The 15,937-nt window shown below is 34.8% G+C and overlaps 1 protein-coding gene across 2 annotated transcripts; it reads left to right on the plus strand.

Annotated features, from left to right (window-relative positions):
- Nucleotides 1–3,723: 3,723 nt before the first annotated feature.
- Nucleotides 3,724–15,831, plus strand: klhl35 (kelch-like family member 35). 2 transcript variants are annotated; one of them, XM_079410073.1, is made up of 8 exons: nt 3,724–3,764; nt 5,478–5,941; nt 7,049–7,436; nt 9,650–9,834; nt 12,330–12,448; nt 13,347–13,535; nt 14,235–14,423; nt 14,510–15,831. In XM_079410073.1, the coding sequence occupies exons 2-8, from the start codon at nt 5,479–5,481 to the stop codon at nt 14,690–14,692; spliced, it is 1,716 nt and encodes a 571-aa protein (XP_079266199.1). In that variant the 5' UTR covers nt 3,724–3,764; nt 5,478; the 3' UTR covers nt 14,693–15,831. The 2 variants fall into 2 exon arrangements, with proteins under 2 accessions (XP_079266199.1, XP_079266200.1); XM_079410074.1 differs by lacking the exon at nt 3,724–3,764 and having other exon boundaries at nt 5,436–5,941.
- Nucleotides 15,832–15,937: the final 106 nt, after the last annotated feature.

Consider the following 15,937-nt stretch of genomic DNA (forward strand, 5'->3'; position numbering starts at 1 on the left):
TCATTCATTCATTCATTCATTCATGTATTTATTTATTTAGGGCAAATTATTCCATTAAAAATTTAATGTAAAATTCACATTAAATGTATGCACCAAAAAATAAAAATAAAACTATTATAATATTTTTCAAAATAAGGCAAAAATATATATTTGCTAAAAATATGTTTGAGAAGTGTATATATACAGTAGTCAACATTTAAAGTGGATCAAAACCTTTCATCAAAGTTGTCCTAAAACCAAATTGTATTCTTGTCTTAGGACAACTTTGATGAACTATTTTGATCCACTTCAAATGTTGACTACTGTATATATATATAGTTGTGCTCAAAATTATTCATACCCTTGGTAAATATAATCAAAGAAGGCTGTGAAAATAAATCTGTATCATTAATCCTTTTGATCTTCTATTTAAAAAATTTACAAAAAATGTAGCCTTTCATTGGATAATAAGAATTTAAAATGGGAGAAAAATCTCATAATAAAATAAATGTTTTTCTCTTATACACACTGGCCACAATTAACAGCACCCTTTTATTCAATACTTTTTGAAACCTCCATTTGTCAGTTTAACAGCTCTAAATGATCTCCTATAATACCTGATGAGGTTAGAGAACACCTGACAAGAGATCAGAGACCATTCCTTCATCCAGAATCACTCCAGATCCTTCAGATTCCCAGCTCCATGACGGTGCTTCTTCTCTTCAGTTCACTTCACTCATCTTCTACAGGGTTCAGGTCAGAGGACTGGAACGGCCAGCAGAAGCTTGGTTTTGTGCTCAGTGACCCATGTTTGTGTTGTTTTTGAGGTTTGTGTTTGGATTATTGTACGGTTGGAAGATCCAAACATGGCCCATTATAAGATTTCTAACAGAGTCAGTCACTTATTGATTTTTTTTATCTGTTGGTATTTGATAGAATCCATGATGCCATGTGTCTAAACAAGATGTCCAGGACCTCCAGCAGAAATATAGGCCCACAACATCACAAATACAGCAGTATATTTCATTGAACACATGGGGTACTTTTTATCCCTGTGTTCACCAAACCCATCTTGAGTGTTTGCTGCTAAAAAGCACATTTTTTTTGTTTTATCTGACCATAGAAGCCAGTCCCATTTGATGTTCCAGTCGTGTCTGATAACTGAATATGCTGGGGATTGTTTTTGGATGAGTGAGGAGAATTTTTCTTGAAATCCTCCCAAACAACATGTGGTGATGTAGGGGCTGTTTGACAATTTTTTTTAAGGTTTTCTGACCCGAGACTCAACTATTTTCTGCAATTCTCCAGCTGTGGTCCTTGGAGAGTCTTTGGCCACTCAAACTCCCCTCCTCTCCGTGCATTAGGACGATATAGACACACGTCCTCTTCCAGGCAGTTTCATAACATTTTCTGTTGATTGGAAATTCTTAATTATTGCCCTGATGGTGGAAATGGGGATTTTCACTGCTCTAGCTCTTTTCTTAAAGCCACTTCACTAATTTGTGAAATGTAATAATATTTTGCTGCACAACAGAAATATATTCTTTTGGATTTGGGTGTGTTATATTAGACAGCAAATTGTCCTTTGAAAATCATATTTCCCATGTTATAAACAGCATTCTTCCATCTTAGAAACATTGCCAAGCTTCGAAGCATGCTGCCTGTTTCTGATGCAGAAAAGCTAGTTCATGCATTCATTCCTCTAGACTGGACTATTGTAATGCACTGCTAGCTGGTTGTCCTGCATCTTCAATAAACAAGCTACAGATAGTCCAAAATGCAGCGGCTAGAGTTCTTACCAGGTCAAGAAAATATGATCATATTACCCCAATTTTACAGTCTCTGCACTGGCTACCTATTCAGTTCCGTATCATTTACTAAATATTATTACTTGGCTATAAGGCCCTAAATGGTTTAGCTCCTGCGTACCTAACTCATCTTCTACCACGCTACAATCCAACCCGCTCCCTAAGGTCGCAAAACTCTGGACTTTTGGTAGTACCTAGGATAGCAAAGTCCACTAAAGGAGGTAAAGCTTTTTCACATTTGGCTCCCAAACTCTGGAATAGCCTTCCTGATAACGTTCGGGGTTCAGACACACTCTCTCTGTTTAAATCTAGATTAAAGACACACCTCTTTAGCCAAGCATTCACATAATGCATTTTATAATCTTGTACTGCAGTTATATCTGATCAAATGTACATTATTATTATCTTTAGCTTGGGTTGAACAAATCATTTTTGCTTAGATGGAACAGCAGCTACGCTAATCATGTCTCTATTTGTTTCTCTGTTGATTAACATCCCGTGGTAACTAGGAATGACAGAAGCTTCAGTCCGGATCCAACCCTTAAATGATCTGAGATGACCGAACACCTGAGAAAAGATAATGCCAACCCCTCAGAGGACCTCAGAGGATGCCAACGCTAAAACAACATACAGAATTACCAAATTTTGCCATAAGTTAAATATATTAAGGTTCTGCAATATATAAATATATTGTGGAAACTTAATTTCCTGTAGAGCTGCTTTACTTTTGTTTTATCATTGTGAATTTGGGCTTTGCTTCCTCTCATATTTATATTTCTGTGAAACAGGAAGCCATGGCTGGATAATTTCATGTTCATAATCACCCTGGAGTGATAAAAAATGCAAATATGAATGGGAATATACTTCAGAGATATTTCAATCATAAGAATTTTTTAGGGGTACCAATAATTGTGGCCATTGTGTACTAGAGAAAAATATTCATTTCATAATGTGATTTTCCCCCACTTAAATTAAAAATGAGATTTTTTTATATGAAAATTGTAACTAAATATGTTTTCAATTTCAACTTTATTATTTACAACAAATATTTAACATTTAAAATATTTTAGCCAGAAAAAAAACTAAACAAATAAAAGATATTTATTTGCTGTAGGGGTTTTACTGCTGTAAATAATACAGTAAATAATGCCAGGTTTTAGGAGGTTCTTTGTGATTTGACAGAATTTGGGCAACGTGTATAAAACACTTTATTATGAAGAACTGAAATTACAAACAGTCCTAGTATTTTTTGTTTCTAATTAGCTTTTAACTTTATATAATTTAAATAAGCTTTAATTGTCCTAACATTGCATTAGAGTGACATTTCATGATGTTAATATCCCAACCAGCCTGAACTGATATTGAAACTAAAGATTTAAGCACAATGATCTGTGCGCTGATAGACCTGTTTGCTTTTCCCTTTGAACAAACTCAAGGGCTAGTATTTCATGCCTGCCAAATTATTCGAAACAAAAGCTGATGTAAGTTGATATTTTAATTTTATTTCCAAAATGTGAAATGACTACTAGCTTAAATATTAATATAAAATTACACTTTATTAAATCAAAAACTCCCAAATGCTAAATAAACAGTTACACAGAATGTGTGTTTATCACAATTCTATAATTACAAACAGACGGGTCTGTTTTATAAAAGTCAATATTATAACAGTTATAGATGTAACATTCCCCATTTGTGTTATTAATTCTACAATAAACTCTCAAAACTTGACCGCAGCTTCCAGAGTTCATCGTGTCAGCAGGCTGGTATGTAACCGGTTTACAGTGAAGCACTACTAGCGAACAGGGAAGGGAAGTTGATTTAATGGGAGCAGGAAATGAGTTTCTACAGCAGTCAGTGACAGCACTGCTTGTTTATTTGCATAGCTCCTCCCACTCAGAGAGCTATAAATGTGGACAGATGACAGGTTCAGTTCGTATCACTCATCTGAAGACTCACAGAGCGTGCTTCACACAGGTGAGCTCTGATACTATTACATCTACCTTTATCCAACAATCCTCAGCCATTTCTATTCAAGGCTGTTTTGCATCTATAATATTTATTGCATTTATGAAAATACAGTTGAAAATTTGCAGTCAGTTTTGGAAAGTTGATGCATAATGTGACCACAGAATGTTGAAGATGAACGTGTTTGTTGAATTTGTATAATTTTTAATAAGCTTTTCGCTTTCAATATTTTAAATAGAAATCAAAAATAATTTGTACACTGCAGGACTATGTAATTAAGAGCTCATAAAAATTTAGCATGTCAATTTCACGCGGTTATTATACTAAAACTAAAACCATAAAACATTTTTGTTACTTGAAATCTGTTATTTTAGTATCATTTAGTTGCTATTATAGTATATATGTTTTATTTTTGGTTATATATTTATGGTTATATATTATGTTTTTGGTTTTCGTTTTAATTGTTGTTGGAGTTTGAATCATTTTGTTGTGCTTTTGTCATTTTTATTAGTTTTCGTTTCTTTAAATCTTTCTGCATATGTTTTTGTTTGCAGAACAATGCTTTGTTGTTATCATTTTATGTATACTTTTGTAAATGTAACTTTGTTGTGTCGGGTAATTTGTGTTATTATTTTGTTTTGTGTTTGTTAAAATAAAAGTAAAAAAATATATATTTTTGTATATTATATTATTAAATATAATAATTATTTATGTCAGTTTTAGTTATTTTAGCACATCAAGTTAAACTAGATAAAATTTGCTTTGGCAACAAGCTGAAATAAAATAATATTTTTATATTTTATTTGATTTAATTCCAGTTAAAGTTCATTTAAAGTAACAAAAATGCTTTTTTATGGTGTTAGTTTTAATTAAGTACAGTAACCCTGCTTGAAATTAAATAAACGTTAACTGAAACAAATTTGTACAATCTAAACTTATTTTATTTCAGCTAATTACCAAAGCAAAATTTCTCATTTTAATTGTTTAACTTGTAGTAAAATAACTAAAACTAACACAGAAATGTATTATTAAAAATAATATAAAAATTTAATTATAAATTATAAACTATTCCATTAGCAGAAATTCAAAATCTATATAAATATAAAAAAATAAAACTACTAAAAATTAAAAAACAGAACAAAATGATTAAATCTTTCAAATTAAAATTAAAATCACAACATAACATCAATTTCAAGTAACAATAATATTTTAATATTTTATTTTAATTTGAACTATAATAACTTTGAGCTCATATTAATTTAAAAAAAATTAATAATGAATAGTGCTGTCAAACGATTAATTGCGGTTAATCGCATTCCAAAATAAAATATTTTGTTTACATAATATATATGTGTGTACTGTGTACCTTTATTATGTATATAAATACACACACAGGCATGTATATATTTCATAAAAATATGTTATGTTTATATATTAAATATATTTATTTATAAATTATATGAATGTTAATATAGACATAAATTAATGATTATAATTCAAAATATATACTGTATGTGTGTGTATTTATATATATATATATAATAAATATACACAGAACACACACATATATATTATGCAAATAAAAACTTCTATTTTGTATGTGATTAATTGCGATTAATCGTTTGACAGCACTAAAAATGAATAAATAAAATAAAAACTGATTTATATTTTTAATCTCAGTTAGTGATACTAAAGCAGTGCTGTCGTCACTCATCTGTCCAGAATGGGCTTCGGCATGAACGGTGAGCTGATGGACGGCAGGTCAAAGGTCAGCTTCTGCTCGGGCTCGTGTCACGCCGAGCACATCCTGCAGGTGCTAAACGCTTACCGGCACAGCGGCACCTTCACAGACGTGGTTCTGCAGGTGGATGGCTGTGAGTTCCCGTGCCACCGCGCCACGCTCTGTGCCAGCAGCATCTTCTTCCACACCATGTTCAGCAGCAGCTTCCAGGAGAGCAGACAGTCTGTGGTCAAGCTGCAGGGCATCTCCAGCGCCACCATGGACAGCCTGCTGGACTTCATGTACGAGGGACGGCTGAAGCTGGACGAGGAGAACGTGGAGAGCATCTTCCGTGCAGCGGATCGGCTGGACATACCTTTGCTGACCAAAGCCTGCGTGCAATTCCTGCAGGAGCGTGTCAGACACTCCAACTGCCTGGGGCTGATGGACTTCGCCAGCCTGTATGGTATGAGCTATCCACTTACAGAATTATGATAACAAAATCAAAAGTAATGCATTACAATATTGCGTTAAAAGTAACTAATTACGTTACTTAGTTACTTTTTTATGGAAAGTAATTTGTTATGCTACTTTTGAGTTACTTTTTAAATCTGGGCAGGGCTTGCTTGTTTGTTTTTAATATAAAAAGTAATTTATTTACAAATGTAAAAGCCTTTTCACACCAAAAGTGAAATGAATAGGCCTCAGGCTGAAGGAAATGATTCATGTTTTACAGTACATGATTAATTTTTTACAGTGCATGATTCATGTTATACAGTGCATTATAAATTTTTTACAGTGCATCATTCATTTTTTACAGTGAATGATTCATGATTTACAGCACATGATTCATTTTTTACAGCGCATGATTCATGTTATACAGCGCATGATTCATGTTATACAGCGCATAATTCATGTTATACAGTACATTATTAATTTTTTACAGTGCATGATTCATTTTTTACTGTGCATGATTCATGTTATACCGTACATGATTATTTGTTTTACAGTGCATGATTCATGTTTTACAGCGCATGATTAATTTTTTACAGTACCTGATTCATTTTTTACAGCACATTATTTTCTTTTTTACAGCACGATTAATTTTTTACAGCGCATGATTCATGTTTTACAGCGCATTATTCATTTTTTACAGCAGATGATTCATTTTTTACAGCACATGATTCATGTTTTACAGCGCATGATTCATGTTTTACAGCGCATGATTCATGTTTTACAGCACATGATTCATGTTTTACAGCGCATTATTCATGTTTTACAGCGCATGATTCATGTTTTACAGCGCATGATTCATGTTTTACAGCACATGATTCATGTTTTACAGCGCATTATTCATTTTTTACAGCACATGATTCATGTTTTACTGCACATGATTCATGTTTTACTGCACATGATTCATGTTTTACAGTGCATGATTCATGTTTTACAGCGCATGATTCATGTTTTACTGCACATGATTCATTTTTTACAGTGTATGATTAATCTTTACAGTGTGTGATCCACTGTTACAGTGCACCATTCATCTTTACAGTGCATGATTCATGTTTTACAGTGTGCGTGCTGCAGCCGCTGCAGGAGCAGTGCCAGACACTGCTCTACCAGGATTTCCAGGAGGTTCTGCGGCACGACGAGTTCCTCTGTCTGCCCAAAGCGCGTGTTCTGGAGCTGCTGGCCTGCGAGCATCTGCAAGTGACCGAGGAGGTTCTGGTGACCGCCGCGCTCCGCTGGGTCCGTCACCGGCCGGACGAGAGGAAACAGGACCTCAGGGAGCTGCTGGAGATGCTGCGCCTGCCTCTGCTGGACCCGGCGTTCTTCACCGGCGCGCTGGAGGCGGATGAGCTGGTGCAGGAGTGTGCGGAGCTCCGACCGCTGCTGCGGGAGGCACGCATGTACCGCGCTTTCGGACAGGAGGTGCAGTCGGAGCGCACCAGACCCCGCCGGTGAGTCTCCATCATCTCATCCGCATTTTAATCCAGCCCAGCAGGCACCGGACGTCAATATAACGTCAGGTTGACGTCAGAAAGCCGTTGCATTTTGGTTGAGAATAGGTTTGTTGTTCGATCACCACACTGCAAAAGATTATTCACTTAATTAGTATTTTTGTCTTGTTTTCTAGTATAATATCTAAAAATTCTTGAATCAAGATGAATTTATTGTACAAGTAAAATTACTTAAGATATCATGTCTTAAAATAAAATAAATCTAAATTTTGTTAGTTTTTGCTTAAAACAAGTTAAAATATCTGCCAATGGGGCAATAAAAATAATCTTGTTTAGCCTTTGAATTAAGATTATTTTTCTTAAACCATTGGCAGATATTTTGGCTTGTTTTAAGCAAAAACTAACAAAATTCTGATTTTTTTTTTAGAAAACAAGACTTAATATCTTAAATCATTTTGCTTGTCAAGTAAATGCATCTTGATTCAAGAATGTTTAGATATTTATACTAGAAAACAAGAAACAAATGCTAAGTAAGAAAAAATTTTTTTGCAGTGCATCAGATTAATGTTGACATCAGATGTTGAATTGACATTGAATTTTTGTCACACTACGTTGCAACCGAAACCAAATATCAATATCTTATGAGGCCTTCTGGGAAAGATCAACATGACCTTTTATTTGACTGGTGATGCCATAATATACCAGAAAAATAGGAATAAACATGGCATTGGAGCATATCTTAATTTCTAGTTACTCTATAAGGTTTTTATTCTATTATAGAATATACTGGAAATGAGTTTGATTTAATCTAATATTTATGTTTTATACGTTTCTCCTCTCAGTCAACGTTTTGCAACATGTTCTCATATATTCTGCAGCATATTCAGGGAAACAAATAATTTTTTTTTTCAATAATGAGTTTTCTGATGCATAGTTTAATGCAGGTTTGATGAAGGTAAATGGAAGTGTTTTTAAGATCTATAAAGGGTTTTCTATAAGAAACACTTCCTACAGATCTCCATTACTTTTTAATTCATTTCACAAAACTTATAAGGCTTGAATATCTCTGCTCACAAACACTAAGGAAATAGCTTTTAAAAACCCTTCTGATCATGCTGCAAAAAAAGGTTCTTGCTCAGTATTTTTGTCTTGATTTCCAGTGCAAACGACTGAAGGTTTTTAAATCAAGATACCTTTACTGGAGACACAAAATCACATGCGAATACAAGATAAGAAATGATACGGTTTTGAAAAGAAAATAGCACACACCAAATCAGCAAAACTAGACACTAATTCTCGGCTTTTGACTCAATTTCATAATAATTTATTGCAAAACACAACACACAGTTCTCTATGTAACACACACAAATCTAACAGGAATTAATATTATAGCAAAAGTGTTTGCAAATGTTTGCTTTTAAGATGTGTTTGTGATATTTTGACATATTTAGAGATGCATTTTTTGTGTGTGCAATTCTTGAATTTGTGTGTAAAGTTTTGAAAATATGTGTAAAAAACTGTAATGCCACGACTTTCTGAATTGAAGACTTCCTGCTCTGATTTAAGACATTTAAAGGCCTTGTTGGTAACACTTTAGAATACTGTTCCATCATTAATGAATAACTACACAAGAACACACGAGTAACGCAATATTAGCACCCTAGTAACTATTAGTAACAAGAAACTCTGATTAATCAATTAGTAAGTAATAGTGCTTAGTCAAATGTGGTAGCTCACTATTAGCTAATCAGTAACTATTATTTTTTCATACCTCCCTAAGAACTACTAAGAACTACTGTATACAGGCTCATAATTAATATGAATAATACATAATGTATAATACTATCCAAAACCTTACATATATTCAAAGCTTACAATAACATCAGTCAATATTAGGGATATCTCATGATATCTTGATTAGTGAATTAAGACTGGTAGATACATTAGGTTCCAGAAAGATTAACTCATAATAAAAAAAAAATCAAGTTTTTATTTTGTTTACCTGGATATCTGCAAAATATGTTGCACAGAGTACACTGAGATCAACATAAAACTGAACTGAAAGTATGACAGTAGATGAATGTGTTATACAAGCATTCAGCATTTTTTACTTGTTATTCCACAAACAGATGAGAAGCACTGCTGACCAGCTGATCACTGATTAATAATGAATGTGTGTGTGTGTGTGTGTGTGTGTGTGTGTGTGTAATCAGGCGCTCCGGCTGGGCTGAGATGATCTTTGCGATCGGTGGCTGTGATAAGAACGGTTTCTCCAGACTGTCCTTCACGGAGAAGCTGAACGTGTCGTCAGGAGAGTGGACCTCGGCCGCCACTCTGCCCGGTTACTCCAAATCTGAGTTTGCAGCCTGTGAACTTCAAAACGACATTTATCTATCAGGTATACAACGTCCCAAACGCTGCTCATTCCCTTCATATCCGTCACACTAATGCATCTCTGTAAACCGATCACACTAGCCTTGAAAAGCTCAAAAAGACATAATTTACAAAAAGGTAGCCTGACCTAATTTGACTGATTACTTGGTTAACTGCTAGTTGGTCAGACTATTTCAAGTTTCCAGTTTACTTTATTTATATAACACATTTAAAACAACCACAAGACTTCACAATAAGAAACAGCATCATAAAATTAATAATGCAAAAACTGCAACTAGAAAATAAAACACAAATAGGAAATGCAATAGTCAAGTCAAGTCACCTTTATTAATATAGCGCTTTTAACAATACAGATTGTGTCAAAGCACTTAACAGTATCAAACTGGAGGATAGAGTGTCAGTAATGTATAATATTAAGATTAAACACTCAATTTTCAGTTAAAGGCATTTCATTATTGAATTCAGTGATGTCATTGTCTAGCTCAGTTCAGTTTAAATATAGTATCTGTGAAATCAAATTGATAATAATCGCTAGAAATCAAGTGTCCCCAACTGAGCGAGCCAGAGGCGACAGCGGCAAGGACCCAAAACTCCTTCTGGCAAGAATATAATTCCTAATATACCAATGAAAACAAATGGGTTTTTAAAAGAGACTTAAAAATAGTCATCTTGTTACAGTCAACAACTCACACACATTTTCAAAACTTTGCCTCTTTTCTTTTTTTTTTTTACTTTACACACAAATCCAAGAATTGCAGACACAAAATGCAACATGCCTCACAGCAAAATGAAGCACTGCATTCTAAATATCACAAACACATCTCAAAAGCAAACATTTGCAAACACCTTTGCCATAATATTAATTCATGTTAGAGTTGTGTGTGTTATATAGAGAACTGTGTGTTGTGTTTTGCAAAAAGTGTTTAATGAAATTGAAAACTGAGTCAAAGGCTGAGAATTAGTGTCTGGATCTGGTGTGTGCTTCTGCTGTTTGAGTGTCAGCTTTCAGAAACTGTGTGACAAGGAAAGATTCTGTGTGTAATGCTCAGTCTTTAGCGCTGTGTTTCTGCAGATCTGTCTGCACGCGTCAGCGGCACTTCTGTGTTACTCTATCAGCTCCAGAATCAGTCTGGAATGCCTGTCACGTGATTCCAGAGAATCCGATCAGAATTACAGACAAACATTGTGCCTTGATCTCATGTGATTATGGGCTTCTGTTAGTTCAGAAATCAGCATTCTGTTTACTCACCTACAGATCCCTATGGCTTTCATTCTTCTGTGAAACATAAAAGAAGATATTTTGAGGTTTTTTCTGTGCAGTGAAAGTCCAGTGTTGTTTGGTTCAAAATATCTCAGCTTGGAATGAAATGAGGGAGAATAAATGATGGCACGTACAAATAGAGTTATGAGTGTCAACCAGCATATTTAATGTTTCATCTGGAATCTTCAGTGATATGTACAGTAAATATGTGAGAAACTGAAAACCGCTGTGAGTCTGACCGTTTAACGCAGTTTCCTATATGGGGGTTTGAGAGATAATTAAAGACTAATAATTCAGTCGAATGCGAAATTAAAAAATTAAATGTGGCTGCAGAATGAATGGAAATAAAGATCATCAAATCACAAGCTGTGGTTGTGCCGCATATTTCAGAGTGAAAAACAGCTTATTGTGTTTATTTACACACCAATGCATCTGATAACAGATGAGTTTAATGCAGATTTACCATGATTTACTTAATTTACCATGACATTCACATAACTGCAACATTTTTTTGGGAGAATTTTACAGCATTTCACCAATATTCTGCCAAAATAAAAACTTGAGGGTTTGAATGGTTGAAAGTGATGTATTTAAATAATAGTAATCTTAGGGTTAGTTGGTTTTCATGAAGAGGGAAAGAGATCAACATTCTATGAATGTTATTTGTACTTGAGAAATATACTAAAAATGTTTTTTGTAACCTTTATGTTCTAATCATGACAAGAAAATTGGACATTTTAATATTCCTAGAATTAAAAAAATATACAGTGAAATAACCTTATATTTTGGGAGCGTCATCAGTTCTATTATTTCTGTGATGCATATGTTGAGTTTCTGCGCGAGGGCGCCCTCTAGCATCCAGTATGATTGAAAGCACTCAATAATAATTTGGTAAAAATAGGAAAAATACTTCTCTCAAAAGAAATTAGTAGACATAAGATAATCCATGTTTTTCTCCAGTGTACAGGTGCTTTTTTAATTTGTTTTAAAAATCACATTTTAATTTGCAAATTTACAAATATATATATTATAAACAATTATAATCAAACAAAGCAATCAAAATAAAGCACTTAATATTCTATTTGTTTATTTGCATGTCATGTAATCATTATCCAACATCAGAGAACCATTAAATGTATTGATATTGAATGTATCTATTGAATGTATTGATTGAATTCTGTGTCTAGTTTGGCTGATGAAAGCTTTGTTGTTGTTTGTTTGTGTGTGTGTCTGCGCAGGCGGGCAGCTGAACAGCGCAGACGTGTGGCGCTTCATGCCTCAGCTCAATCAGTGGGTGCGAGTGCATGGGCTCAACCGCGGCCGCTGGAGACACAAGATGACCTCTATGTGCGGGAAGGTGAGTTGAGCTGAGAGCGGTCAGTCAGACGGGTTTGAGTGTGTGTGCGCTGACCTGTGTACAGTGTTGAGGGTAATGCATTCTAAGGCGAGTTACGTAATCAGATTACTTTTTAGATTACTTTAACTAGTAAAGTAATGCATTACTTTTTAATTTAGAAGGAAATATCTAAATTACCTTTTCAAATAAGCAACGCCAGTTACTGTGTTTCTCATGTATTATCTGACAGCTCTTGTGTTGCCATGTTGAGAGAAATCAGGAGTAAGTGCAGAGTGTTGTGTGTGAACATGATCTTACTGTAGTTCAACACTAAATATCAGCATGTATTTACTCATCTCACCTGCACTAAAACACATTCAGTGTTCCTCAAAATCAATAAAAACAGTCAAATGCAAACTCAGAATATTATACAAACCTGCAAAAATTAAATAAAATATAATTTATGTATTTAATCCCATTTTATTAACCAATGTCTTTGCTACTAACCTTCTATGATCCAATTCAACCATACTAAGCAAAAATTAAATTTGTGTTTGATTGTAGTTATTGGTGAATAGTGTTGAACTTTCTTCTCCTGCGTCTTATTCTTCATGTGATTAGTTTGAGCTGCGTCCTCTACTGTACAGACCTGAATCTATATTTCCTTCAGCCTGAGGCGGATTCACTTCACTTTTAGTGTGAAAGGGCTTTTATATTTGTACAAGAAGAACTTTATATATTAAAAACAAACAAGCAAGCCCTGCCCAGATTTAAAAAGCAACTCAAAAGTAACTTATTACTTTTCATAAAAAGTAACTAAGTAACATAATTAGTTACTTTTTTAGGGAGTAACGCAATATTGTAATGCATTACTTTTAAAAGTAACTTGTCCCAACACGGCCTGTGTGTGTGTTTGCAGCTGTATGTGGTCGGCGGTTATAACGGGCGTGAGCGTCTGTCCAGTGTGGAGCGCTACAGTCCGCACGAGAACAGCTGGACGAGTGTTTCTGATCTGCTGCTGCCGGTGAGTTCGGCCGCTCTGAGCAGCTGCTGCGGGAAACTCTACGTGATCGGAGGAGCCGTGAGCGAACACAGCAACACTGACCGGGTGAGACGAGCTCTGCTTCTCGTTTTTGTCTTTTCTAAAAACTTTTTTCTGTATATAATTTTTTTTCCTTTTCAAAATATTTTTTCTTTTCAAAACAATGATCTTCAAAAAAGCATTTTTTTCCAAAGACTTTTTTCTTCAAAAACTTTGACTTAAAAAAACAAAAAACAAAACAATTCTCTTCAATTAACTTTTTTAACTTATAAAAGTTCTTGAAGATTTTTTTTTCTTTCTCTTCTAAAACGTTTTTCTCTCTTTAAAAACTGTTCCTTTTCAAAAACTTTTTTCTCTTCAAAAGATTTATCTTCAAAGAAACATTTTACTCCAAAGATCTTTTCTCCTCAAAAACTTTCTCTCTTAAAAACTTAAATTTTCTTTCTTTTAAAACATTGTTCTCTCTTCAAAACGTTTTCTCTCCATTCAGTATAAAGCTTTCTGGTCAACCAAGTCAAAATCCCAATGTATCTCGGCCAAATATTGTCCTATCCTAACAAACCATACATCAATGGAAAGATAATTTATTCAGCTTTCATGGGATGTATGAATCTCATTTTAAAGAAAAATGGTCCCTTATGACTGGTTTTGTGGCCCAGGGTCACATATTGTGTTGATTCCCCGCAGAAGATTTTTCAGAGTAGTGAAGTGAGTTGTTGAGAGTGCAGGTTTATTGAGTGCTGATCTTCATCATGTGTGTTGCAGGTCCAGTGTTACGACCCAGTGAGCGACAAATGGTCATACGTGTCGCCCTGTCCATTCTCTCAGCGCTCCATCAGCGCCGTGACGCTCAACGGCTGCATCTACGTGACCGGAGGTCTTCTGGACCAGATCTACTGCTATAGGCCCCTCACAGACTCCTGGAGCCGAGCCGCGGCGCTGCCCGTCAGACTGGTGCGACACAGCCTCAGCATCCACTGACCATCAGTAACACACACCCTGACCTGACCTGACCGTGTGTGTGTGTATGTGTGTTTCAGGAGGGCTGCGGAGTGACCGCGTGTGACGGGAAGGTGTATGTGGTCGGCGGGCGTAATGAACACTCAGTTGCGATGGATCAGATCTGGGCGCTGGATCCGGTGAGCGGTAAACTGACGGAGGAGAAGCCGCTGACGCGCTGCCTCAGTTATCACGGCTGTGTGACCGTCCTGCAGCGGCTCTGACCCAAACTCACTCACCTTCCCACGCCTTCATCTATCTGCCAGGCTCACGAGTCATTCGGTACAAAGCAGAGCGTTTATGATTATGATAATATGATAACAAACACCTATGGAGAGCTGTTTTCAAAATTATGAGATATGAACATGCAACATTCATGAACTTACAAAAGTCAGAATTGCAACATTTTACAAAATTTCTTCCAATTCTCTGAGTTCTGACTTTTTCCCTTTTTCTTTTTTACTTTTTTCTTGCCATTATGAGTTTATATCTCCTAATTCTGATTTTTATATCTGACAATAATTCTGACTTTATATCTCAGAATTCCGAGTTTGTAACTCATAAATTCCAAGTTTATATATCAAAATTCAGAGTTTATATCTCATAATTTTGATTTTACATCTCGTAAATTCTAAGTTTATATCTCAGAATTATTATGAGTTTGTATCTCATAATTCCAAGTTTCTATATCATAATTCTTTTTGGTTTTTTTGCCACAGAATTAAAAAAAGGTTATTTCAACTAATCTCCAAATTCTGAATTTATATTTCCCAGTTAAATCTCAGAATTGTGAGGGAAAAGAGTCCATATTGTGAGATAAAAATGTGCAATTACCTACTTTTTTTTATTCCATGAAGAAAATAACCTTCCATAAATTCCACTTTGCAACATCAAGCATCATAAATGCCTGTTTTGTACAACCAAAATAACGAATGAAACCGGAGACTCGCACATTGTTAAAAGTGCCTAAACCTGTTCTTACAGTAAAACTAAGGTGGATGAGTGAGGTTTCTAGATGAACTAGATAAAACAGTTCTTCATTTCCAGATGATGAGACAATTAGTTCCTCATATTCCATTCGACTGACAAACAGGAAGAACTTCTGCGGAAGCTGCAGCAGAAATGCCAAGCACTCTCTAATGCACTAACAGTCACATTATTGCTCGTCAGCTGAAGTCTGGTGATGTATTTCCTTTCAACTGTGTTTGTGAAATCATTACACAATTATTTATTTTCTAGTTATGAACTGCTGGAAATCCCAATGTGAATCTGAATCATTATAGACTGTGAACATTTTTAACCACTTTATATGTATGTATGATGTTATACACATTTAAATAAAGAATTTATCATTTCATGTTGCATTTTTTTGTCTCAACCTGATTACAGTTTTTTCAGTTGCTAACAAGCATTGTTCAATACTGAAACCACATTTTCAAAACTGTTCATACAGTCTGCATTACCAATCT

This window comes from Barbus barbus, assembly GCF_936440315.1.
Source record: "Barbus barbus genome assembly, chromosome: 47".
Taxonomy (NCBI): domain Eukaryota; kingdom Metazoa; phylum Chordata; class Actinopteri; order Cypriniformes; family Cyprinidae; genus Barbus; species Barbus barbus.

What these genes read in the sequence shown, in the direction of transcription:
- klhl35 (XM_079410073.1), top strand. Translation starts at nt 5,479, where the DNA reads ATGGGCTTCGGCATGAACGGTGAGCTGATGGACGGCAGGTCAAAGGTC. An exon ending in GGACTTCGCCAGCCTGTATG is followed by an intron (nt 5,942 to 7,048) that starts GTATGAGCTATC and finishes CATGTTTTACAG; the next exon opens with TGTGCGTGCTGCAGCCGCTG. An exon ending in CGGCGCTGCCCGTCAGACTG is followed by an intron (nt 14,424 to 14,509) that starts GTGCGACACAGC and finishes TGTGTGTTTCAG; the next exon opens with GAGGGCTGCGGAGTGACCGC.